The 24,366-nt window shown below is 43.4% G+C and overlaps 1 protein-coding gene and 1 non-coding gene across 4 annotated transcripts in view; both read left to right on the forward strand.

Annotated features, from left to right (window-relative positions):
* Astn1 (astrotactin 1) overlaps positions 1 to 24,366 on the forward strand; it is a 339,793-nt gene that overhangs the window by 228,700 nt on the left and 86,727 nt on the right. For 2 of the 3 annotated variants that reach the window (XM_004658763.2, XM_004658764.2), the window contains exons 10-14: positions 5,062 to 5,199; positions 5,683 to 5,833; positions 16,691 to 16,857; positions 20,289 to 20,483; positions 22,963 to 23,090. In XM_004658763.2, coding sequence (XP_004658820.2) covers positions 5,062 to 5,199; positions 5,683 to 5,833; positions 16,691 to 16,857; positions 20,289 to 20,483; positions 22,963 to 23,090 — 779 coding nt within the window. The remainder of the gene's footprint in view (positions 1 to 5,061; positions 5,200 to 5,682; positions 5,834 to 16,690; positions 16,858 to 20,288; positions 20,484 to 22,962; positions 23,091 to 24,366) is intronic. The other variant, XM_045159035.1, reaches the window with a different exon arrangement.
* On the forward strand, positions 14,820 to 14,916 carry LOC123457927. Its single transcript, XR_006635278.1, has one exon. It is a non-coding gene; the product is annotated as a small nucleolar RNA SNORD88 (small nucleolar RNA).

The following is a 24,366-nucleotide window of genomic DNA, read 5'->3' on the forward strand; positions in this document are numbered from 1 at the left end:
TGAGGGTAATAAAGACAAGGCAATGGAGAGCCAAGAAGAGTTTTGTTGGCCAACATGGACAAGTTCTCTGATCTCTAAAAGTCAGAAGTTAATACCAGAAAATAAAGGTTTTAATGAATTTTTTTCCTAGAGCATAGCTTGTGCAAAAAAAAAAAAAAATTGTTCCAATGCCATAAACATCACTTTTTTTCCCAAACATGTTGGCTGTTAACTCGATGAGATAGCCACATACAACACAGGGAGCAGGTGTATGATTTAATCTGACTCAACTCCCTCAGGAGCCAGTGGGCTGATTAATATATGACTAATAATTTTGGTCCCTAAAATAAAAACTATTATCTCAAATGAAAGCAATGGATCAAGATATACAATTTGGGGCAGTAGAAACTTTAAAATCACTGTGGTGTCTGAGTCAACTGCCTACCAATGACCACTCTGGGAAAGGCAGGCCAGTGTTGAAGTTTATTATTCATTTATTGTTTCATGATATTACCATGATCAGTTCCTACTTACTACATATTCTCCTGTCCTATGAAATAAAGTTTAAAATCTGACATTGAGATCTTTCCAACTCCTAAATGTCCATACACAACCTTAAAATATTTTTCTCCTATGGAGCCCTCTGTTCTTGGTCAAATATGTCTCCTAGATCCACTGTCTCTAATAATTCGAGTATCTCTGCTCTGAATATTTTCTCATACTTTTTCATTTAGATTTAAATATTTGTTACTAATATTTTATTTATTAAAGAGAAATAATGGGAACACTCACTAAGGCCTCTAACTATTGCAAAGGAACTCCAGACGCATGCACCACCATATGCATCTGGCTGATGTGGCTTCTAGGGAAATGAACCTGGGTCCTCAGGCTTCATAGGCAAGTGCCTTACCTGCTAAGCCATCTCCTCAGCCCAGCTTCCAATATTTTTTACAATAGGCCTTTGGTAGATATCAGAAAATACTCATTTTAGCTATGTTTTAAGCACTCGAACAAGAGTAGGAAACATTCCCAACCCACTGAGGTTTTTCACCAAAACCATTCTCATGATTCCTTTCCATTATGGTTAGGAATACTACATTCTACAAGACTACCTAATGGTAGGCTAAATTTTTATTTTTAAGATCTTCCTTCTATGTACTGGTATCTATGGGAATAATGACTCATTCTTCAATAGTCTGGTTTGGGGAAGGGCAAAGACGCCAGGTCAAGAGGTGTTTATCTCTCCCCTCAATCTGTTTTATGACATGTCAGAGAGCACAGGTTTATTCTGTCCAGTGCTGTCTGATAAGTGTTTGCTTGTGAACAGAAATTTATATCTCTGGTTCAATAGCACTATGCAGCTTCCAGCTGAGCCCTCAACTGCAGTGGTCACCAATAGTCATCTCGGGAGAAGGCCAATATTGAAGAGCATTCCAGATGCTCATCCAGCTTCTCCTGTTTTTTTTTTTTTTTTTAAGTCATTCCTGCCAAATCTGTATGAATGAAGGACAGATGAAATTTCAGAACACAGTTTACCTCTGACAGCTTAGTCTATATTTGGGTTTTGGAGTTGTTCAGTAGATTTTGCAGATGAAATAAAGCTTCAGAATTTCATAGGCATGAGACAACATGGTCTGCAAAGCTGCTGAGATCCACATCTGACCAGCCCCATCTCTCCTTCATATGAACAGTTGACCTTGGAGACATCACTAACCTTAACATAGTAGATGATGTGTTGTGTTGGTAAAATGGGGTCAAATTCCAATCTCAGAAGACTATCTTAAGCATAACAGAGGTAGGTCTTACCAAGTACTTGCCCCTTTGAGAGTTCCCAACAAAGGTGAGTTCTACTCCACATCTAAGGTGGCTTCCCCTATTGAGTTTCACTTTGACCTTACCACATACTGGAGGGGTTACATGGCTTTACTTGGTGATTTCCAGTATAGTGTCGCAGAAGCTATTATGAACTTACGAGGTTCCTTACAATAGCAAACCCAGGTCCATCTTGGTCTTTAGATCTATCCAAACCTAAAGGTTAGCTCACATTCTGCTTCACACAAAGGATTCATGTCACCATTGCTTCTACCTTTAAATTTGATCTTTGAGATTGTATCACCCAAATCCCCTTGGAAATGAAAGAAGCAAATAAAATATTTTGTTTATTAGTTAATAAGTATTCATTAAGTGACACCCTTGGGGCAGAAATTGTGACATAAGGATGACAAAGAACTGTTTTCAGCTATCTAAACAAGTACATTCTTTAAAAATAAACAAAAAACTATATTTATTTGTTTGACAGCAAAGAGACACAGATACACAGGTGCGCGCGCGCGCACACACACACACACACACACACACACACACACACACAGAGAGAGAGAGAGAGAGAGAGAGAGAGAGAGAGAGAGACAGACAGACAGACAGACAGACAGACAGACAGACTGGGTGCACCAGGGGCTCTAGCCACTGCAAGTGAACTCAAGATGTATGAGCCACTTTGTGTATCTGGCTTACATGGGTACTAGGGAATCGAACCCAGCTTGCTATGTAGTCCCAGGCTGGCCTTGAAATCATGGTGATTCTCTGACCTCTGCTGCCCAAGTGCTGGGATTAAAGGCATGCACCACCCAGCTTGAAAGTACATTCTTTTTGGTAGTGACAGACAAAGGAAAAGACAGTTGTAATCCAACGTATTATGAGTATCAAGTGTTTCTTTGCTTTCTTGAAGGGGAGGCAGCCATACAATGAGTCAGTTCAGGTAGAGATCAGAGGAAATCAAATTCAGAAATTATGTCCATTGAGAGCAAAGGGAAAGTGGTAAAAAGTTATGATGATTTCAAGAACTACAGTCAGATGGGTTAGTGGGAGTAGAAGTGTGATGCAGGTTTGCAGAGAGAAGTAGCTAAGGATATGGTTGAATTGGCAACTTGGGAAACTTGAACTTTGTTTTGTATGCATAGCGTTCTGTTAAATAGTTTCATTTGAAGAAAGTTGTGAATTTTTCTTCAGGAATAGTACTGAATATATAGGATGAAGGGAAGACTATGAGATGGGTAGGTGGGGACTCAACCCATCTGAAAAATAACTGTCACAGAGTTACTAGAACTGCCAGTTGTTTCCTTAAAACCTGTTATATAATCTAAATACAATTATATTTTCAAAATCCAAACAGAAAACAAAGCTTGATGTCTAATGAACAGATTTCATCCTGATACTGTTCAAATTTTGAGTTGTTCTCCATGAAACTCTACCCATGAGTGATGCCTCTGCTACAGCCTATCTACTGTTATGTTGCTATCTAAAGAATGTCTATTAAGAAATGAAAACTGAGAACATACACACGTTGAAAGGCTGCATATTTCAACCATATTCCTTAAGTCCTATATCCCAGGCCCCCTTGGTGAAAATTACTAACCCTGGATTAGCTTCTTAATATTTCCATATTGCCAAATGAAGGGGGGTGTGCATGCCCATGTGTGTGTGCATGTGAAAATGTGCTGGTGTTCCTTCCATTTCACAATTGATTCAGCAAAGCATGAAGCAGGGAATTCTTACCCCTCCCCACAAAATCTTGGCCCCATCTACTGTCCCATCTACCTCCAGGTAGGAGGTGTGAGAGCCTCCCTCAGAGCAAACATCTCATAGCATGTTCTCAGCAGGTCAGAGGTGTTGGGGACCATGAGTCAGACTGGAAATGGGAAAGAAGTCAATCAAATTGTGACCATGTCTCATTTACATAGAAGTTTGATTCTCCCCCAATCCCCTAAAGAGACACTGACACCTTCCCAATCCATGGGTCTACCCTATACGAAGCTTTCTGAAAAGTGCTACACTTTTAATAAGCAATCTTACACCAACAGTCTCATTTCCTAGCATCTCGGGCAACCCAACCCAGGGAGGAGAGGAAACCATGTGTGTTAGAGAAGAGAGACTCAAGGATCTTGTTTCAATGACTCTGTGACTGGCATACTGATAGAGCCAGTGCAGGATTCTGCAATTGTAGGCATACTTACATTTTACCTCCTTCCACTTCGAGATGGGAGGGGACACCAGACTGACTGCCACAAATTGTGATATCCCACCCACACTGGCTTTTATCCCATAGACTATTTTTGACTGTGAACACGGATAATTTGAATGTCTTTGAAATGAAATGAATGAATGAATAAACAAATAATCTCTCATGGATTCCTGAAAGCTCTCCCTTGAAATGCTGATTGATTCTTTTATTCTTTTTAGTTCTCATTATAAGAATTAAAAATAATGCATTCCGTGTGTCCCAAGGGTTAGCACTGTTAGCTGGAGAACGTAGGTAGGCGTTCAGAGAACAAATCTCAGCCTGTTTTGTTCATTTGTTCATCTACCTCTTCTTGTCCTGTCATACAGAAACCAGAGAAGGGGACTTTCTTCTCACCCTTTCCTTGTCAGGGCTTCCCCAGGCAGGTAGGAACCCTGGCTGCTGTTGTGTGTGTGAGGACAGTGAGGCTGGCCTGCCTTGTCAGTTATACCATTTGCAATTGCATCTGACTGAAGACAGAGGAAGCCTAGCTTTAAATCTGAAAGCTGAGATTTACTTTTACAAAATATTTTCACTTTATTTGAGAGAGGGAAAGAGAGAGAGAGAGGAGCAGATAAATAGAGAGAATGGGTGCTCCAGGGCCTCAAGCCACTGAAAATGAACTCCAGATGCATGTACCACCTTGTGCATCTGGCTTACATGGGTACTAGGGACTTGAACCAGGGCCTTAAGGTTTGCATGTAAGCGCCTTCACCACTAAGCCAACTCTCCAGCCAGACTCATTCCTTTTGACTTGATAAAAGCCACTTCTAACATCTAGTGAATGAACATTGTAAGTTGTATTACTATGTGGCCCTCTGAGCAGGTTCAGGCCTCTCTGTCTGTCTCCTTCTGGTTCAGTTATGCTGCCCAGACAGGGCAATTGTCACTTATGCCTGAAGAGAGCTGTGAGGGCAGAGGAGGATGAGAAGGATCCAAGTGACAGCAGAATGCCAGTACCTCCAGTTGAGATGACTGCCCACAATAACCACTTGGTGTGCATGTGTGTATGTGTGTCCCTGCAGATTCACCTACACCCTTGGGGAGGGCATGTGGCTGCCCCTCAGCAAGAGCTTCGTCATTCCTCCAGCTGAGCTAGCCATCAATCCATCAGCAAAGTGTAAGACGGACATGACCGTGATGGAAGATGCTGTGGAGGTCAGGTGCGAGTCCAGCCTCGGAACGGCTTGGGAGGGGAGGGGGAAACTATCCAAAGGTCCCAGGTATGGTGGAAAAGTCACAACAAGCTGAAGGGAGAAGTTGGAAGGCTGTCTTCAAGTTCCCATACACAGAGAGCCAGAATCTTCTCTTTATCTGGGCCAATATTATACACCCCAAGCCTCACTCCCTGGAAGAGGTCATAAAATTAGAGTTTGTAAGAAACTTTACACACACCACCAAGGACTGACAGGCAATAAAATGTTAATTTCCTAGCGTACATTTAGATCTCCTTTTTTGACCAAGCCTTACAGTCTTGGCTCATTTCCCAGATGTGCGGAATGCCCATGAGTTTTAGTTCAAGGCTAATCTTGAAGCTAGTCTTCGATTTTTATAAGTGAATAGATTGGACTTGCACATGGTCTATAGCACCCACATGTTGCTGTTGGGATCCTTTGACTCTTTTCTCCCATTGTTTCTCTTTGTAGAGAGGAGCTGATGACATCCTCCTCTTTCGACAGCCTGGAAGTTCTTTTAGACTCCTTTGGGCCAGTGCGTGACTGTAGCAAAGATAATGGAGGCTGCAGTAAGAATTTCCGCTGCATTTCAGATCGCAAGTTGGACTCCACTGGTTGTGTGGTATGTTGGCCCTGCCTTTCTAGAAGTTTCTGCTGGGGGCAAGATATCATGCAAATATGCAAATGTATATATGCGTCACGCCGAGTTTTAACCACCATCCAATCTAAATTAAGAATTTGTTCCTGATAGGGATGAGGAGCTAATGAGTTCATTAAGAAGTCCTTAAGGAGCACTACCATGCTTTCTGTGTCTTTCTAAGGGAAGTTTTACAAATTACATAGTATGAGTCCTTTCAGCCTTTTTTTTTTTAATCTCCCCCAGGTAATTCTGGCTGGAAAAAAACAAGATCTTTTTTTAAAAATATTTTATTTTTATTTATTTATTTGACAGAGAAAGAGGGTGAGAGAGAGAATGGGCACATCAGGGCTTCCAGCCACTGCAAACGAACTCCAGATACTTGTGCCCCCTTGTGCATCTGGCTAACGTGGGTCCTGGGGAATCGAACCTTGGTCCTTTGGCTTTGCAGGCAAATGCCTTAACTGCTAAGCCAATTCTCCAGCCCTCCTTTCAGCCTTTTAATACAGTTGGTGGGAACCATTTAAGAACCAACTGATGGATTGGCTGGTGGGGTTCTGTACTTTCCACATTGTGACTCTAATATATTATAGGAAATTTCAACCTGCCTACAGTTAGAAAAATGCAAGAAGTAAGGAATGGTAGAGAACATTATAAACAAAAATGTGGTCACATTGAGACCACAGCTGTGAGCTCATATTTGTCCAAAAGGTGGATATCTGTATTGTTTTCTCATCTGTGGATTTTGGCTGCCTTTAAAATAAGTGATGCTATTATCTAGTGAGACTGTCTGGGCTAGAATGGACTAGGCTGTGCCCCAGGTTGTGGACATGAAGATGCTACTGGACCACTTAGGTAAATGGAGGTTGGAGCTGATGAAACCATAAGATGCTGGCTCTTTTATGTTGGCCATTTTCAAGCTTGTTAACATGATTGCATGTGTCTTACGTTACCGCCTTCATAGGCTTACAGGGAGAATGATGCAATCCTAAAGAAAGACTGGGGGTGGGTGAGAGAGGGATGACAGGGAAGCTGTACAAAGTGAGAATAGCATTGAGACATGTACTTTTTTTTTTTTTTCATGCAAGCCCAGCAGACTGGCCTTTTTTCTATGAGAGAGAGAGAGAGAGAGAGAGAATTGGCATACCAAGACTTCCAGACACTGTACTGAACTCCAAGTGGCACCTTGTGAGCATGTGTAACCTTGTGTATGTGTTACCTTGTATGTCTGGCTTACATGGGACCTGGGGAGTTGGGCATGGGTCCTTAGGCTTCACAGGCAAACACCTTAATAGTTAAACCATCTCTCGAGCCTGAGACATGTAGCCTACAATGTTGGGTTGAGGCAAAGGCCAGGCTGCAAGCCCTGGGGAGGATGTGGTATCCCAGCTCACTGTCTCATTTCCCTATCTGACAGCTGTGCTATGGGAGAAGGCCCAGAGCATGGGAAGCTGTGAGAATGCTCAGCCAACACCATCCTTTAACTCCCTCCTTCTTCTCCATCTCAGAGCATCTGTTGTGTTCAGGAAGCTGTTCTGTAGCAAACAGGGCTATCTCCCAGCTGTCTAGGGTGGAACCTTCAAATTGATACCAACTAGGCTGCAGCTAGGAGGAGCCTGACTGACCTAAGGAGGGAGAGGTCATGAAGAAAAGAAAAGGGCAAATAGAGATATAGAACTGTGGGGTAGAGATGAGGAGATTCTTGTGAAAATCCAACAGAGAGCACAGAAGAATAGAACAGGAGCTGAGCAGGTCACCCACGATGCTCTCCTCCGTGTGGTTGCTCCACTCAATGGTTATTCAGGAGACACTGTTTAACTCCAGGACGAGGCATCTTTTCTTTCTTTCTTTTCTTTTCTTTTTTTTTTTTACCATCTAATTTGTACTTCTTCATTCAGATTTCAATCTTTCATCCTTATTATTCTCTGGAGTCATTTTAAGTACTGATACACTGGCGTGCATAGTGTGCTCCTCTCTGCCCATCTGACAGCCACTCCAGTGTGTACCCAAACATGCACACCCAGTGACCGCCTCTCCAGCTCCTTGGGGCTCCACCACCCTTTCCGGAGCTTCCCAGGGTCTGACTGCCTGCCAAGTGCCTTCTCTTGGTGATTCCCTGGCCCCCGTTGCTTGGCATACCGCTGTGCTAGGGGAGTTCTGTACTTTGCACACTGTGTCCTGTGAGCAGCCACCAGGGCTAGTTCTGATGAATATGCGGTCACCATAAGGCTGCTGCACTTTAGAATGGGTGCCACTGCAGAAAGGCACCCAATTATACCTGTGCTTGGCATTAGCATAATTCTTTGAAGTCACTAGTCCACGTGGCTCCTGAAGGATGGATGGGGGAGGATAACTGGCATACACGTTGCGTTTACTGTTCCTGTCTATGAAGTACATGATTCCTGAGGTGGGGGAAGGCAAAAGCCCACATATGAGCATGACGTCATGATGCTTTGTAATCCTGCTGAGATAACGCAGGATTTGACTACCAGGCTGAACTGACCCCACTGGGCATCTTCTTTACTACTGTAAAGCCCTGTTGTGATAACAGAGCAATTCTTTGTCATCCAAAGGTGGCCAGAGACAAAAGCCCTCCTTTACAATTTGAGGATTGGCCCATTTGCTCTTCTGCATATAAACCACTATGTCCAATCCTCTGTATGCTGACTGGAAAGACTTCTCGGGAACGGTGTAGTATTATTAAAGGAGAATGAGGAGAAATTCTAAGCCTGCTGGGAAGCTGGGAAGTAGCAGAGGTGTGGAAGACAGAGTGCGCACCTGTGTGTTTTTCTAATTTAATTCAAACCCGACAGGTAGGATTCATGTTGTGTCCACATCAGCTGCTCAACCTGCATTCTTTCTAGGAAGGCAGGACATGCTTCTCAGTTATGCATGGACTCCCACAGGGCTAACTGCTACCCAGTTAATTGCCCTGTTGTTTATATAGTCTCTGAGGACAGGAAACAAAGACCCGTGAAAGGCATAGACTTGTTCAAATCAGGATACACCATTACCAAATCAGACCAATTTCGAACAGCCAGGGGCTGTGAAAACTTCAAGAATATTCCCAGAACATAAGGTCACTACTCATCCCTGGTAGCCAAACCTTCATCATTGTCCTTAAAGTGCAAGGGAAAGGAGTGCTCCCCCAGCACCCCTGACCCATGAAGCAGAGCAACCCAATTCTCTCTTCTGCAGGATACCTTTATATCACTACTGGAACAATCCATACTGATTTTAGCAGCTGAAAGCTACACAAATGTGTTATTTTAAGAACAAGTTTACATGAGAATCCCAAGATGGGTCTCACTGGGCTGAGATCCAGGGTGCTTCAGGCAGTGTCCTTCCTTCAGACCCTAGGAGAGAATCTACTTCTTTGTCTGTTCCAACATCTAGAGTCCACACACTTCTCTTGACTAAGGGCTGTCTTTATTCATCTCTAACTAAAGCCAGTGACCCTGCGTTTTTCTGACCATTTTCTTATTCTCTCCCTCCACCCATTCTGCCTCTTCCACTTTTAAGGACCCACCTACATAATCCAAGAGAACCCCCTCCTTTCAACATCCTTAATTTAATCACATCAGTAACTTCTCTTGGGACATTGTATTAGCCAGGGTTCTCTAGAGGAACAGAACCGCTAGAATGATTTATATTAAAAAAGGGAATTTATTGAATTAGCTTATGGTAGTCCAATACCAGTTGCAGGTCAGAGAATCAAGGAACCCGGTAGCTGCTCAGTTCACGTGGCCAGATGACTCAGCAGTCCCAATCTAGCACTGAAGGCCTGAAGGCTTCCTGAGGAGCCGCTGGGTTTCCATCCACATGGGTCTTCAGTCCACTCTGGTCTTCAGTCCACGCTGGTCTTCAATCCACACTGGAAGGCAGCAAGCAGCTCCAGCAGCCAAGTGGAAGAAAGGGACTCTTTTCACCCAAAGCCCACTCTGGGAGAAGAGCTCACTCTGGGGAAAGAACTTCCTCCTTCAGTTAATCCTAAAGGGATTTCTGTGAATTACTAAACAGATCAAGTTGACAACATCTTAACCATCACAGCCATGTCATGTGATTTGTTCATGGGTCTTCATGATTGTGTCACACATAAATGTGGCAGGACCTGCCATGTCCCATGGCATTGGGGATTGGAATAGACATGGTAGACAGTTCCCCAGCTTTCCATTCCCAGAATGTTTGTTTTTATTTGTGGACATAGTGTATAAACAGCACATTTTGGTACCATCCTTACCCCCCACCCTCTGAAGGGACCCTCCTTCTTGGGAATGCCGGATATCTCCATGGGGATTGTGGGTCTTACATTGTGGGACTTGCCATCAGTTATGGGGAAGAGGCAATGTCTCTGTGCTTAATGTCCCAATTTGTGGCCCTAACAATCTTTCTGCCCCCTCTTCCACGAATTTCCCTAAGCCATGTTGGGTTCATTTTTAGGTCTACTTTAGTGATGAGGTCTTGGAAGCCTCTGTATCTCTGATTTGGTAGGAGTTGAGTGTTCTCTGTGTTTCTCTCCTTCACTTTTGTGCTGATAACAGGTTCACCAAGAAAGCAGCTGTCTTGCTCATTTCCCCAATTACTCTATGGTTTCACCTGGGGCCCTGGTGAAGTGTGATGGGCTGATTCTCTCCTCAGGCTCTGTGTCCATCTGAAAAAGAGAAGCATATTGGATATTGTTAGTTTAGAGAAAGTTTAATAGATGAAGGCCCTCTTATAGTCCAAGATTGGTGGGGGCTTGATATGAAGAGCAAACTCATTATTTGGATATGATTCTGACTTGTTTCTCAGTTCCAGGTATGGGTTCCTTTCCACTGAGCAGATCTGCTAGCTAATCCAAGAGCAGTTGGTTACCTCTCATGGCTGTGAGCCACTATTGCACTTGGGTGAGCATCACATTAGGTTGTTTGCTGCTGAGTAGCTTACACCTCAAGTTTCTTGGACAGATGTTGATCATTTCCCCCCAGTAGTCCATGTAGCACCTTCTGGCACTAGACGAGCTGTCTGGGACTGGCTCTCTTCCAGATTCTATCTAGGTCTCTCCATGTTCCATACCAACAGCATATGGTGCCTTTGGCAGTAGGGTCTTACCATTAATCTTTGGCATGTAATCAAGTGCTCTGACAGAGGTCTGTCTTCTTTTGGGAAACCTTGTAGGTCTCTCTGATCAACAGCTCATTGTGGATGTTAACCACGCCCTGGCACTGGGAGTTACAGGCCAGTGCCAAGGAAAAAGAAGGAAGAGGTAATATAAAAGAGAAAGAAAGGAGAGAGAGAGATAGGGAGAGAGAAACAGGAGAAAAATAAGGTTAGGTTTCATCTTACCCTCTTCAGCATCCTTTGATTCAGGTGTTCCCTCTAAGGTCCTGATGAGGGTTCAACCTTTTAGTCTATCTTCCAGGATATAGGATTTTATGGTACCACTTCCATTTAGATCCAGTTTTGTGCCCCCCCCCCCTTTACTCTTCCCTCCCAGTTTTGGTGAGGCTGTCCTCATTCTTATCAAGCCTACCTATTGAGTTTCTTAAAACTCAATAAGTAGGCTTGATAAGAATGAGAAAATTTACTAATTTGAGGGCTGAGGAAATGTCTCAGGAGGTAAAGTGCTTTTGCATAAGCATAAGAATGTGAATTTTGATTCCCAGCACACATGTAAAAAGCTTAACATGATGGTATACACCAGTCATCCCAGATCCAGAGTGGCAGAGACAGGAGGATCTCTAGTCTAGTTAAATCCCGGAGCTCTAGGTTCAGTGGGAGATCCTGCCTCAAAAAACTAATGTAGAGAGCAACAGAGAAAGACACTTGACATAAACCTCTGTCCACACATATGTGCATACCACCCACACAAAATTAGGGCTTGAAAATTTGATGATGATTTCCAATGCTGGACCAAAACCAAAGAAAAAAGGGAAGAAAACCCAGGTTTTCTTATGCTCCTTCCTCATCTGCACCCTCATGCTCAAGCCTTTGCTTTGGGAGGCGCTTGAATATACTAATGAGTAGCTTGTAGCCATGCAAGGGAGATGAGATCGGCTGCCCTATCTGCTTGAGTGTGGAGCCCATGACCTTCCCTGCCAGAACATTATGTTCTAATGAGCTTTGAATTTCCCTGCGACCTTGCTGCCCTTCCTTCACATGCTGTCTGCTAAGGTTTCCCATGAAATGTGTCATTTTACCTCTGCCAGAGCACAGATGTGCGGAGACCATCACAAATGACCATCTCCCATTCACTCTGTAGCACGATATGCAGAAGAGTATGCCCCAGAAGATTCCAGAGAAGTAAGGGCAGGATGCCTCAGCAGCCTAAAATATAAATTTAACTCCATCAAACTCTCCCCCCATGCCCAGCCCTTGGGAGAAGTCCTGCATGGCTTGAGCCTGTATGTCAAAGCCCACTAAAAGATTGTGGAAATCATTACTTGGGATTGCCATGTAGTAAAAAAAAAAAAAAAAAAATCTATTTTGAGTAGGAATTGTGGTTGCATGCTTGATGAATCAGCCATGAAAGGTGAGACAGGCTCAGCTGTAGGAATCTGTCCCTCTTCTCCCAGGGGCCCTGGCTATGCTTTCGTGTCCATCACTCACATTCATCTTCCAAAAGAGCAGCCACTTGTAATCTGGAACCTGGGTGCCTATGTCCCAGACTCAGTGAGATTTCGCTAGCATCCTAAGTAATTAATCAATCAAAGCTCATTGTTAGAGAAAGAGGGGGAAGGTGGCATAGAAAAGGAGTTGAATGGGGAAAATCATTTTAATCTCATTAGCAAATTATGCCTTAGACCAGCAATAAGTCAAAAAACCATGAACATCTCATGAAAGATGATTAACCTTGTGTATTTTAGGGGTCACAGAAATATGAGCTCATTTATTAGGCCTTCTTGATGGGGGAGGGCTGTGTTTGTCATTTGTAATAAACCAAGTTTTCTTCATAAGTCTGTAGTTCATAAAGTCCCTGATATGGCTAAGTGTAACCTATTTTCAAAGAGGTTAATCTATGACCTTGGAACTCTACTAAGCAAATGGTTCTCATTCAAGAAACAAGTGGAAGGGCCCTTCTCACCTAGGACAAGAGACCATCTAGCCCTTACCAGCAGAAAATGCCTCTTCTGTAGGCAGAATCTGTTCTGTCCGTAGGGGCTAATAGGGACATGATCTGAAGGCTGTAGCTTCTCTATGTATTTAGATCAAGATTTTGAATCTAATAGCAGAAAGAAGGAAGACTCATGAAGAGACAAATTTATTTCATCTAACAAGGACTATGAAGATATCACTATTTTTTTTTTTGGTTCAACTTTTTTTTTCCCTGAGAATATTTCTGAAATGTTTTGCTCTGATTTGCAGTTCAAGTTAGTTACAGTGCAATAAAGATAATTGCATCTTGCTCAGTGACTGAGGATCTTGTCTCGCCTTCAAGGACATCAGTCAGGACAGCCTGCAGTGTTTAGTCCTAAAATATTTCCACTCGTAAACTCATCATGTGGGGTGCATGTGGGGGGGGGGGCTGCCAGTGTACCTGTGAGTAGAGCTGCACCTAGAGAAAAATATTAGGTTGAATCTACAAGCACATAACTTACCCAAGGATGTGTTCCAGATACAACTCAAAATGCCAAACAATGAACTTATCGGATTGCTTTCTGTGTTGACACATTGCCTTTATTTATCTTGATCTTCCTATCAATCTAGGTTTTGTCACAGTTGGGAAGCAAAATGTCAGAATAGAAGGAACAGAAGCTCTGGGCTCAGACAGATCTAGGCCTAAAGTCTGATTCTGCCATTTTCTTTCCTGGTGACCTTAAACAAATTACCTTGTTTTTCTGAGTCATCTTAAAACAGGAACGATAAAGCGCACCTGTGTTGTTGTGATGGTCGATAGTATACAGAGATAAGATATGTCCTGCACAGAGAATTGCTTAATTCGTGATAGCCATAGTTATTTTTAGCTTTGCTCATAAGAAAAAAAAATACTCAACTTGGACAAAGAAGCTAATATTGTTTTCTCTTGAAATCTCCTCTGAGAGTGCAAATATCGGTGGTACAGTTTGGAATAGCCCTAATCACCCAGGGATTCCAAACAGGTGAGATGTGAGTGGGCTTGGAATTCAGAAACAAAGCCTATTCCTCTTCCATTCAGTGAGGTCTTTGTCCAAAGTCACGCTTGACAGAGCATCCTGAAGAAAAGCAGGCCACTGGGAAGATCAGGAGTCCTGGCTGGTGACTGAGATAGCGAGCTGGTGTGAAGGTTCAAACCTCATGAGGCAGGACTGACTGGCGGCCTGGTTTTACCACTGCTTGCTGACTTCTAAGAAGCTTTATAAGAGAAAAGAAAAGAAAAAGAAAAACCCACCAGGGCAGGCCATTTAATTCCAATTATACTTTGTGTACATTTCCATCCCCAAATTATGCCTTGGCAGCCACATGATGCTGAAGCCAGCCCCCTTCTGGTGACATATCTAGCCTAACAGCTGGGTGGCCAAGAAGCTGGATGGGTGGGGGGCTAACAAATCATAGGGTGCAACTCTCAGCAGCCTCCTTTGCTTGTTTACCATCATCACCATTATCAGGAACATCTGGGTCTGCAAGGCAGGGGGTAGCCCTAGGAAACCTCCTTAAACACTGTCACCTCCCAGCACAGCAGCTGCTGTCTTGGGGAGAGAGGAGCTGGACCTGCCGGGGGCCTGACAGGCCTGTGGGGGGCATGGGGCATTTGTTTGGAAAATCGCAGAATCTTTATCAGCAAACAGTGCCTGTCCTGCTGTGGTCTTTGGGGAAGGAAGCAGAAGGAGAAGATTTCAAATGCACATTTCTGGTAGCTGGCAGTTCTGGGCTATTAGGCCAAGGGATCTGATAGCAAAGAGAGAACAAGCCAGGCAATAGGAAGGAAGGAAAGAGGGGCCTGGGCTGGGTTTGGGAGGAGTGTGCTTGTCTGCAGACAATATGTGTATCAGGCGGTCACTAAAAACCCAGGCTTTAGCCCCCGTGATGTCTAGCAATGGGCTCTGACCACCCCTTGAAGACTTGATGCCCCCCCCCCCAGGACCTTTGACACCTGGGGAAATGAGGGACCCTGCCTAAATAAATAAATTAAAAAATAGCAAGGCTTTAGGGCTAGAGAGATGGCTCAGCGGTTAAGAGGTTAAGGCACTTGCCTGCAAAGCCTAATAACTGGGGTTCGATTCGATTCCCCAGTACCCGCATAAAGTCAGATGCTCAATATGGAGCATGCATCTGGAGTTTGTTTGCTGTGGCTAGAGTCCCTGGAGCACCCATACCCTCTTTCTCTCTCTGCTTGCAAATAAATTAATTTTTTTTTTCTTAAAAAACAGGCTATAAAGTCAAATGTGGACAAATAGTCAACTCTGCCCCACTCTTGCTTCTTGAGTTTGGTCAAGTTATTTGCCCTCCTCCAGACTGTGTGTAAGACTCAGCAGTAATGTGAATGTTCAACATCTGTTACAGAGGCCTAAGGAGCACTGGCAAAAAGTCATAGGTTTTTAAAGGGAGCCCAGGGCAACTGTCCTTGAATGAGGATAATACTGAGTGTGGTTAGATTAGATGCTTAGAATAGTCCAGGCTCTGGTTAGTGCTCAATAAACAGAAATGTCAGAAACTACTTTGTATAAGCAGATGACAGAGCCACCAAGTCAGGAGGCCAACCAGCCTGTCAGGGATTCAAATGTGAACCTGCCCAGGAGAGCTGTGACATTAGGTTTCAAACACTATGTGTCTCAAGTTTCCTCCTATATGAAATGGAGGTGTTGCTAAGGCTGGGCTACACAGAGTCTTAAGCCACTTCCTGAAATATAATGGGGACTGCAAAAGTGCTTCTATGGCTTCCTTTGCCTCATGGTCTTTGCCAGGATCCGGAGTCTAGCGCTCCCCTTTGATCTCATTTCTAGTCAGTCTATTGAGGACAAAGAAGTACAGAAAGCCAAAATTCCACATTAGGAATATCTGGGCCTGAGCCCAACTGTGGAGCTCACTGCTGCTCTTGTAGGGTGTCCTAGTGTGCGTTTTCAAGAGGTGTCCTCGAGGTAGCAAGGTGACGAGTCCTGAGGCGCCCACTGTGAGAGGCACCCAGCCCCTCTCTACGGGGAGACTGCCCTGTCTGCCCTCAGGCTGGCAGCCCTGGCTCAATCCCTTTCTCTAACATTGCTGACTGGTACCAGCGCTGATAAAGTGCTTTGGACACTGAGAAAGGCCTGCTAATATTAAATCCAAACAGAAGCACTCCATCCCACTGGCCCACAGGAATTCCTGCTAATGCATTTCAATCCTGGCCCCTCGCTTCCCCTCTCCTGCCAGCCCCAGGCCCAGTTCGGAAGCAGCACCGCCTCCCTCTGTCTTGTTATAATGCTCCCTTCCAGCCTATTTGGAGGCCTCGCTTTACTGCAAATGTGAGTGATCCTCGCCCAGAGAAAACAAGCAAGATGTCAAAAATAATAATAATAATAATAATCATGGCTGGAGAGATGGCTTAGCGGTTAAGCGCTTGCCTGTGAAGCCTAAGGACCCCGGTTCGAGGCTCGGTTCCCCAGGTCCCACGTTAGCCAGATGCACAAGGGGGCGCACGCGTCTGGAGTTCGTTTGCAGTGGCTGGAAGACCTGGAGCGCCCATTCTCTTGCCCTCTATCTGTCTTTCTCTCTGTGTCTGTCGCCCTCAAATAAATAAAAATTAAAAAAAAAAATAAAACGGCCGTTTGCTTTTAAAGGAATTCCAGCTCTGACAGAAATTCACGGACAGCCTGTCAGTGTTAGTAGTTTCAAGGCAGAGTGTGTCAGTGGTTGCACTCGGCTTGCACTGACACACTCATCTGTGTGGATACTTTCTGGTACTGCTAGTGCCCCTCCGGACTCAGCCCCATGAAGGACAGCTCTGGCTGCTATGACCGCCACATCGGGGTGGACTGCTCCGACGGTTTCAATGGCGGTTGCGAGCAACTATGTCTCCAGCAGATGGCGCCCTTCCCGGACGACCCCACCTTGTACAACATCCTCATGTTCTGCGGGTGAGTTGAGCAGCCTGGAGGCTCGCTGAGCTGCAGGGGGGGGGGGGGGGAGGTTCTTCGGTGCTGAAACCACCAGGTCCGAGTAAATAGGTTGGTCACTCTAGGCCAGCCCGCGGGCACTGAGGAGAGAGCCTGAAGCATATTAAGGGGAGCACTTTGAAAGTCTGAAACGGAGAAAATCCTTAGGGCAAGGGTAGTACCACCCCTTCTCCCTGGGCAGGAAGTTCAGCCGCAGGGCATTGCCAGCAAGGGGAAATTAGCCACATAGTTTGCTTAACTCATTGCTTAATTAAGCCAGAATGTTCCAACCTGTGTTTTGAAGAGTCATGCTAAGTATGTTTCCAGGCTAAAAGAAAAGCATCTTTGTAGTCCAAACTCTGAGGAAGATTATGTGAAACTAATTATCAAAGAAGTGGGGGACTGGTTTTGGAGTGGTGGAAAATCCTTCAAATTCTTCCCCCAAAGTACTATCATCTTGTGTAGCACCTCTTTCCTCAGGCAAAGGGATTAATTCCTCGGGATTTTAAAGTGCTCTGTCCAAGTCAGCTATCTCCCCAAACTCTGCGAGTGGTCAGGTCAGGAAATGAGACCCATTGCCACAGGTGAGGAAGTGAATGCCTGGCTGTAGAGACCCTGGGCTCTGCAGTTAGGGCAGTTGCCAGCAAAGTCTAGCAACCTGGGTTTGAGTCCCCAGTACCCATGTAAAGCCATATGCAACAAAATGTTGCATGCATCTGGAGGTTTTTTCCTGGCTAAAGGCCCTGGCACACCTCCCCACCCCCTTCTCTCTGCTTGTGAATAAATTTTAAAAAATTAAAGCAAGAAAACGAATGCCCAGTGAGGCTAGGGAGCTGATCAGTGGAATGATTAAAACCACAATTCAAGCCCTGTCTGACTTTTCAAAAAGCTCTGCAATTTTCTCACAATTTAAATTTGTATCACTGAGTGGAATTATATTTAAAGACATTTTCATGCTATATTTATCAAGCAAATAAAGATTTAGCCCATTTTGCTATGCCCATAGTTTGCTTGTCTACAAGTCCCTTCTCTTCCCACTTTCCCTTCCTCCCTCTCTCTCCCCCACCTCTTCCTCCAAGTCAGACAGAGTTCTTACTGTATGCCACATACCACATTGACCACTGGGATGCAAAGAGGAATAACATTTACTTCTTGACCTCAAGGATCTCACTACCAAATAAGCTTACAATCAAAAATCAATGTTTATAGTCATAAAATATCTTGGATTGTTGCTAAAAGCCAGATCTGCTGAGTGACCATGAAAAGATTGTTCATTGGAGCTATAATATTATTTTATTATATTTTGTTTTATCTCATTTCTTTGCAATTGAGCAATTTTTGTATTAAGTTCCTTGTAAAAGCCCTTTCACAAATAGCAGCTTGCTCTAAATTTTAATGTGCTCTGTAATGTTACCAGTAAGGTTGATCCACTTCAATTAATAGAAGTAGACTCAGCCAAAGTTACATTCTTTTTTTTATTGATTCTCACTACATGTCATCATCACCTGCTTCTGCAGAGAACGAAGTTAGGTGTTAGATGCAGGGGAAATAAAAGGATGTTTGTAATGGGGACACAGGCTAAGAAGGAAGGGAGATGGGGCCCTAAAAAGAAGAGAGCTGTCAATATATTTAAGATAGAGATGAAACCCATCAGCTTCAGACTCCTCCCCTCAAACACTGCTTATGACTGCAGCAAGGAGCCAGTTCACTCTTGTTCCAGACCTATGCTGGAGTCATGGAGACCTCTGTGGGTCTTGAGGCATATGTTTCCTGTAATGAGGCAGAAAGCTCTAAATGAACTTTCTGTTTAAATCAGAACTGGACACACATTTGATTAGTGTTAGTCAAATACTGTATATACCCTGCTAGAGAATTCCTTGATTTGAGGTTCTGGCTTAAAGATCAAACCACATGCACTCATAATTAATATTCCCACCTGTTCACACAAATATATAAGTGGGAAATGGGAAAAATTATCCGTTGAAGTTGTATGATCACGGTCCTCGTTTGCACCTCTGCCGATAGTAACAGCAACCTTTTGTGAGCACTGTCTGTATACTCAGCAATCCGTAAGTTCAATGACCAAGTGAAATAGCTTCTTTCCACACTTTTCACAGTTTAGGAAACTGGAGCTCATAGAAATTAGTCAGCTGGCCCAAAGTCACCCAGTTAAGAACAGAGTCAATTACCATATTGTTTCTCACTTCTTAACACTATGATCATTTTGTTCTTCTGTAGGACTAATGTTTTTATCTCATCACAATGACTGTAGATAGAAATAAAGGATGGACTTAATAGCATAGCCAGCCATCTTTAAATTCTAAATCTGTTTTATTTTTAAGGACCGAAGCCATTATATCTAAATTCATATTCAATGACAGCATTTTCAAAGAATTGGACCTCCCTTTATCTAAGAGATGTATATTGCTCATAATATAACTACAAATAAGGTCCAAGTAATGACTTAAGAGTCCACGACCCATTCTTACCAAATTAGTGTTGCTTTACTGTTTATGTAATGGGGGCAATACCAAGGAAGCAGTTGTTGGTTAATGGAGCACACAGTGCTCACTCTGTGTACCCTGGCATCTATTTAGTTCAGGATGGCAACTCTGAATGGAGGGGGAGTTAGTATGGTTTGCTCTTTTGTTTGGATACATTGAAACAGAACTCAGCTAGGGGATCATAAATCTTCCTCATTTCTTAGTTGGCTTGTCACAGGACCAGATTAGAAAGTTATTAATTTCTTAAGCACAGTGTCACTCCTCTTTCTGCCTAATTACCTTAGAAACAAATGCAGGTCTAGCTTTATAGATTATTCTTTGGAAGTATACTAATATACTTGGATTTAAATGTGTTAACTTTTTTAAACCTATGCCCTATGATTCTGACCTTGACCTATTTGGGAAATCAGACCACTGTGACAGAAGAGACTGCTCCCAAGACTTATCTTCCAAAAAATAAAGAAGAAAGAATTTTGGTATAGTTACATGATAGGAAGGGGCTTGGTTTATAGATTTTAAGAAATTTTGTTATCAAAAGGTCAAAATCAAATTAGTGTTAGGATCATTCCTAATTTGGTGCCACCCAATATTATTTTAGAGGTATTTCTTTTTTAAAGTTTTATTTATTTATTTGCAAGCTGAGAGAGATACAGAGAAGAAAGACAGAGAGAATGGGCAGGCTAGAGCCTCTAGCCACTGTGTATGAACTCCAGATGCAATGTGCCACTCTGTGCATCTGGCTTTACATGGGAATTGGGAGATCGAACTTGGGCTGTCAGGCTTTACAGACAAGCACCTCAACTGCTAAGCCATCTTTCCAGCCCCTCAAGGTATTTCTTACTACTTTGTTGACTGGCTTGCCCTCATGGCTCAGATGGAATAACTAATCTTGGTTTTCTACCATGTTAGGTGCATTGAGGACTACAAGCTTGGTGTGGATGGCCGCTCTTGCCAACTTGTCACAGAGACCTGTCCTGAGGGAAGTGACTGTGGGGAAAGCAGGGAGCTTCCCATGAATCACACTCTCTTTGGGGAGATGTTCTTTGGCTACAACAACCAGTCCAAGGAAGTGGCCACGGGCCAGGTTCTGAAGGGAACATTCAGGTGCGTCTCATGAGCAGGAAACTAAATTTTCAGGGCTGGTGGTAAATCGTCTCTGAAGAGCTTTGCCCTGTGTATTGATGTCTACCCTCAGCTTCATGTCTTAGAGCAAGGTGAATGTGATATGCTTAAAGGAACAGATGATGCTCTCCAAGTCCATCTTCGTCATTCCATAATTCAATAATCAGGCTTGGACTTGAGAGATGGCTTAGCAGTTAAGGCACTTGCCTACAAAACCAAAGGACCTAGGTTCAATACCCCAGGCCCCATGTAAGCTGGATACACAGGGTGGTACATGTATCTGGGTTTCATTTGCAGTGCCCATTCTCTCTTCTCTCTATATATCTGCCTCTTTCCACCCCCTCAAATAAATAAATAAATAAATAAAATAAGATATTATAAAAGAATCAGTCTTCCTTTGGATAAATAGATATGTCTTAAGTAAAATTCTACCATCAAGAGTTTGTAGTAAAGCCATGCTAAATGCTCAAGTTCTACTTTCCTCTCTAAATGGAAAGTTTGGAGTGTGAGTCAGTTTATAACAGCAGTCCTTGGAGCATGATCCAGGGATCCCTGTCCGTGGTTAAGCCCTTTCATGGGACACCCAGGCTGTCCCTACTAAAAAGGCTGCTGTTCCTTCACATGTTTTACCTTAACAATGTAATAGAATAGATTGGATTTAGTCGTGAAAAACTCTCTATTAAGTCAGACATTTAAAACATAAAACATGGGCTGGAGAGATGGCTTAGTGGTTAAAAACAAAGGACCAAAGTTTGATTGCCCAGTAAGACAGATGCAGAAGGTGATGCATGTGCCTGTGTCTGAAGTTTGTCTACAGAAGCTGGAAACCTTGGCTCACCCATATCTCTGCCTCTTTCTTTCTCTCTCAAATTAATAAAAATGAGGGCTGGAGAGATGGCTTAGTGGTTAAGCGCTTGCCTGTGAAGCCTAAGGACCCCGGTTCGAGGCTCGGTTCCCCAGGTCCCACATTAGCCAGATGCACAAGGGGGCGCACGCGTCTGGAGTTCGTTTGCAGAGGCTGGAAGCCCTGGTGTGCCCATTCTCTCTCTCCCTCTAATCTGTCTTTCTCTCTGTGTCTGTCGCTCTCAAATAAATAAATAAAAATTAAAAAAAATAATAAAAATGAAATACTTTAAAATACATGTGTAAAATATAAAATAGGGGGCTGAAGAAATGGCTCAGTAGGTCACATCACTTGATGTACATGTATGAGGACTTGAGTTTGGTCCCTAGCACTCATGTCAAAAGCCAGAAGCCATGCATGCCTGTGAACCCAGGCCCAAGGTAGGCAGAGGCAGTAAAATCATTGGAGGTCTCTGGTCCACCAGTCTGACCAAAAACAGCAGCTTCTGGTTCAGTGAGAGACTCAAGGAAACAGCCAAAGAACAATCAAAAGGATACCCAACATTCTATTCTGGCATCCACATGTGTGTACCACCTAATAAATAAATAAAGAAAAAATGTTAAAAATGGCAAAAAAAATAGTTAAAATTATTTGAATCATTATCTTTTTCATAAAATATGTTGATGTTCAATGGGCTTATTGTTACTTTGATGATTTTTTGAAGGGGGGTGAAGGTAGGGTCTTGCTCTAGGCCCAGGCTGACCCTGAATTCTCTATGTAGTTTCAAGATGGGCTTGAGCTTATGGCAATCCTTCTACCTCTACCTCCTGAGTGTTGGGATCAAAGGTGTGTGCCACCATTCCCAGCTAATGAATTGTTTCAGATTTCTGTTTTAATATATAATATGGTATATAGATATCCGTGAACAGGGGCGTCAACTGTTTTTCAGAGTGTGAGGTGATCATGGGAACAAAGAATTTTGAACTATTTATTTTAAGGATTTCTAAGAGATTCTCTATGTGTCTCTGGTCTACCTTTAGCTGGTTGAATAATGATCTTCAGACATGATGAAGGGAAGAGCTGATGATGGAGGAGACTATGATGGTGGTAATGATGTATGTCAGAGTTAGGAGCTGCACCACAGTTGGTAGTAGCCTGGGCTTTCACTGTTGTGAACAAGCTGTCAGCAAATTTCTGAGATAGTTCCTGCATCCAGTTCCTATTTCTATTACAGATATTTTTCTTGTTCAGCATGGGAACTGGTTTGCCAAGGAAAGGAAGTATAGTGTCAAAACTCATTTTGCAGTGGCCAATCTTCACCATACTCTTCAAATGTGACCAACTGTGCCCCCTTCTTGTCAAGGAGGGGGTCAGGGAATGTGGACTAGATGCAGGGGGGATATCTACATTGTCAACAGAGTCTTTCAGCTGTTTTGCTTCTCCATCCCCCTGCTCCTCCCTACCTCCTGCATTCCTATGTCCTATTCTTGGCTTGCATATCCAAATGAGTCTCCAGCCGAGAGAGCATTTTGGTTATTGTGTGTTGAAATGCAGACTGCACATTGAGGAGTAAGGTCTTCCTGGACACTCAAACATGAAGGTCTGTCCTATTTCTAGGCAAAACAACTTTGCTCGCGGCTTAGATCAGCAGCTGCCGGATGGTCTAGTGGTGGCCACTGTGCCCCTGGAGAACCAGTGCCTAGAGGAAATCTCAGAACCCACCCCTGACCCCGACTTCCTGACTGGTGAGTGTGCCTTCCCTCAGCCAGAAAAATCCAGGCCGGAGCTTCTTAAAGTCAAGACACTTGACCTTGCTCATTTTCATCTCTAAGCCAGTTATTTCTTTGAAAAGAGATGTTTTAAGTTATAAAAATCAAACATTGGTCAGTAAGATTCTTAACATTGTCATATAATTATTGCAAAACGTAGTTTTTTTTTTCTTGCTAATTTTGTAGGGTTGCTTTGGAAACACAGAGCGTAATGGATGTGTGCGAGTTCAGAGTTTGGGTTGGGATGTTGAACGGGTCATAGAGGCGAAGAGAAGCTGGAGGGCTACCAGCCCTAAATGCCAACCATCACTGTAGTCAGGTTCACTAGAAAGAACTTAAAGAGAAGGAAGACAAAATGTTGAACAGCTTTGGGTTTGGATCGGGCTCTGATTTGGGATGGCCACATGGTCACTTGTCATAACACTGAGACAGCAAAGCCTGCCCCTCTGTTTTGAATCCATAGCGTTCTTTCTGTAGGTGCCTATGAGACAGAGGTATAGCATGATTGAGAAAATAAGTATCTGAGGGTGTGCTCTTCCTGTCTAGGCCTCTAAAACGTGCTGGCTACTGCCAGCGCCTCTTCAGCCATTAAAGGGACTTCTGTTGCCCCATAATCCCTAGAGGGGCTCAAATTTGGGATATAGCAACATTTGGTAGAAAGATGTATTTGAGCTCAATTTCACTGTTGCCTGTGTCGATTGCTGCTTCATTCCTCTACCTTATTGATTCTCAGAGGAGAAAAGGTCCAGACGAGAGCTTACTGAGTTTCACAGCCCCAAAGCAGAGGGAACCACAAGTTCAGAAGGAGCTTTTCTTGACCTGGCTGTTTTTCTACCCAGTCTTTGTTTTTTTTTTTTTTTTTTTTTTGCTTGTTTGTGGCTTCTTTTTTTTTAAGAAGGGTCTCACTCTAGCTCAGGCTGCCCCTACCTTTGTCTGCCACGTACTGTACCACCGTGCCTGGCCAGCCTTTGTAACCTACTTTGGCTAAGGGGAACTAGTTTAGGAGCATGTCTGTCCTTTGATGTAAGCAAAGAATGTTTTTTTTTTTTTGAAGGATTGATTGAAGAGATGCCTTACTGTTTCCTCTGTATTTACTCTCCAGTTCTAGCAACTTTTCAAGGGTCACTTTCCTGAAAGCCATACATCAAATCTTGTAACATGTCACAGTTTGTTATTATAGGTCCTAATCCCCGTAAACCTGTAAGTTTAAAAGATTTAGATTTTAGCTCTAAACTGACACTCAGAATTTTCT

Source organism: Jaculus jaculus, chromosome 1, assembly GCF_020740685.1.
Source record: "Jaculus jaculus isolate mJacJac1 chromosome 1, mJacJac1.mat.Y.cur, whole genome shotgun sequence".
Taxonomy (NCBI): domain Eukaryota; kingdom Metazoa; phylum Chordata; class Mammalia; order Rodentia; family Dipodidae; genus Jaculus; species Jaculus jaculus.